The sequence below is a fragment of the Anopheles bellator genome, unplaced genomic scaffold (genome assembly GCF_943735745.2).
Source record: "Anopheles bellator unplaced genomic scaffold, idAnoBellAS_SP24_06.2 scaffold00414_ctg1, whole genome shotgun sequence".
Taxonomy (NCBI): Eukaryota; Metazoa; Arthropoda; class Insecta; order Diptera; family Culicidae; genus Anopheles; species Anopheles bellator.
The window spans coordinates 1-2445 of NW_026684539.1; the positions used below are offsets into that span (position 1 = coordinate 1).

Genomic DNA, 2445 nt, shown 5'->3' on the forward strand with positions numbered 1-2445 from the left:
GATGGTTGACGGTAATGCATTTTCCAGGATTACCACGGAGTAGTTGACGATAGCATCGACTTAGTGTGACATTTACCATGTCTTGTTTGTTGCAGATAAATGTTCTGTCAACTTCGACGCTCTTTTTGCTAAGTAAAAATGATTCGTTTCTGCTGATGACCGCGTATTTGTTGTTGATTTCGACTATCTTGCGATCAAGTGGGATTGGTTCGATTCGGAGTAGATGATAGGGCTCGTTTCTGAACTTTGGAATCTGTATAATGATGATGATGGAAGTGCTACGATGGTACGCTATCGCTTCTAGGTATTCATATGTTTGATCATAGCTATCTAGATTGATCCCTTGTTCTTGTAGGATGTGCATAGCGAATTCTAGCTCTTTTGGGTGAAGAAGTGCCGTAGAAATTACGCCTAGTCGCGAAAGTTGAGTGGCGCCAAAGATAGTGTCTAGTTGGTAACGAATGTTGTCCAGATGGAAGATGATGTTGTGTATGTGTAGTGCATGTTGCCAATCTAAAGCCGTCTTCACACAGGGAACGTTAAGTGCGTTTCGACGCGACGCTTTTTCGGACCTTTCACACCGGTTACGACGGCGGCGACAGGCAACGGAAAAGTCTTTCGCCCTCTCGTTCGGGCGAAAACAATTAGACATCTTGGGTAGTTAAAAAATAATCGAAGATTACTCATTTGGCGTTTTTTTGTATCACAAGCATGCAAAATAATTTTAACTTAATTATTACTTGTAATACAAACACAAATTCATCATGAAACTATTTTAATTCTCGCACCAAAAATTCAATGTGTCTTGAATTTTCAAACTTCGCCCCTCTCACCCAAAAACCAAGTATACGAACCTTGGCCAAAGTTTTTAGGCGACACAAACGGAGCGTTGTCTTTTCATACAGATTCGTCGTCGCCGTACGAAGTTTTCGTCGACGGCGGTGTGAAGGGTCGCAAAGAATCCCATATGAGACAACGCGTCGTTCGCTACGTTACGTTCAGTTCATTTTGGTGTGAAGAGGGCTTAAGCTAGCTTGTTTGATAATCCTTGTTATCTCTACTGATTGTCTGTAAGCTTCTTTCGTAAGACTATTGATTCTTTTCTCGAAGAGGTTGTTTATTTTTATCTGTTCGTTGTTTTCATTGATTAAGACATTTTTCGAATTTTTTATCGATTCAATTTCGCTATTGAGGTTTATAAGGTCTTGGTTGTCTAGGTTTCCTGTAATCGATTTGATAACTGATCCTAATATATCGATACTTCGTTTCTGTCTGATTCTGGGTGTAAGGGTTTGTAAAATTCTGTTAGCTTGTGCATGTTTCTGTTTTACAATCTGTGTAACTTCTTCTAATAGTGGTTTTTCTTCTAATTGTGATATGATTACATCGTATTTGTTGAGGATAGTTTGAAATGGTTGTAAATCAAATTCATGTATTAGTTTATGGAATCCTTCTTTTACGTGTATTTTACCTAAGTCTAAGGCGAAAATGCCTGGGTTATTATTTAAATCGGTTATGTGTAATTGTTGTATGGCATTAGTTGTCCATATCTGAAGTAATATTAATATTATCTTACTACAATAACTTATTTTATTCATTTCGACTGGAATGAAGATTGAAGATGGAAAATTGAAAAAATTATAAGATTTGGTTATTGATTAAGTTTTTCTTTTTCGTTTAAGTTTTGTTTTATGGATTTTTCTTCCGTTCTCGTCAATGATGTTAGTAGGCTTGTTATCCACTATTGTTATTTCTCGGTACCTTTCTTGGTGCTTAAGGTTGTTTCTCTTTCTTTCGAAGGCCGTATCGTCTGGTAAGAATTCTTCAGGTTCCTCTCTGGTTGCGTTCAATTTTTCCAATGCTTTTTGTTTTTTCTCGTGAATTTTTGCCGTAAAGATCCTGTAGAATTCTTCTTTTTTCCTGATTCGCTCTTCGAGGTCTTCTGGGACAGGGTCTTCGTTTCTAAATCCAAAAAATAGTTCTTTCGGTGTTAATTTAGTTTGTGAATGGATTGATTCATTATAGATTGCGCTTGCTAAATTAATTTTTGCTTTATCAGATAGGTCTTTTGTGGATTCTCTCATAGATAGAATATTGTGTAACTCTCTGAGCGTTCTATGAACAATTTCCACAGTTCCATTGGAAGAGGCTTGTCCGATACTTGTGAAATGGTATTCTATGTCATTTTCCTCGAGAAATTCTTTCATGGTTGTGGATGTAAAAGAAGCTTCATGGTCCATGACGAGGAGGGAAGGTTTGCCGACGTTGGCTAAATAGTGTGATGCTTTTAGTATATGTATTGTGTTTCGGGTTTTTATGTGGATAGCCATGGTTAGTCGCGAAAATTTATCGCAAAGCGTGAGGAATTTATGATCATTAATAATGAAGATATCCATATGAACAATTTGCAATGGCTTCGTTGTTTCGGCCGTGTGTTGACATTTT

At 37.3% G+C, this 2445-nt stretch overlaps 1 protein-coding gene across 1 annotated transcript; it reads right to left on the reverse strand.

The window, feature by feature from the left end:
* Window positions 1-76: 76 nt before the first annotated feature.
* Window positions 77-1550, reverse strand: LOC131214285 (uncharacterized; the record flags this gene model as incomplete). The annotated part of the gene is made up of 2 exons (XM_058208667.1): window positions 77-523; window positions 1035-1550. Coding segments are annotated over 2 exons (963 nt in total), but the record flags the coding sequence as incomplete, so codon positions are not given.
* Between the last annotated feature and the right edge of the window lie 895 nt (window positions 1551-2445).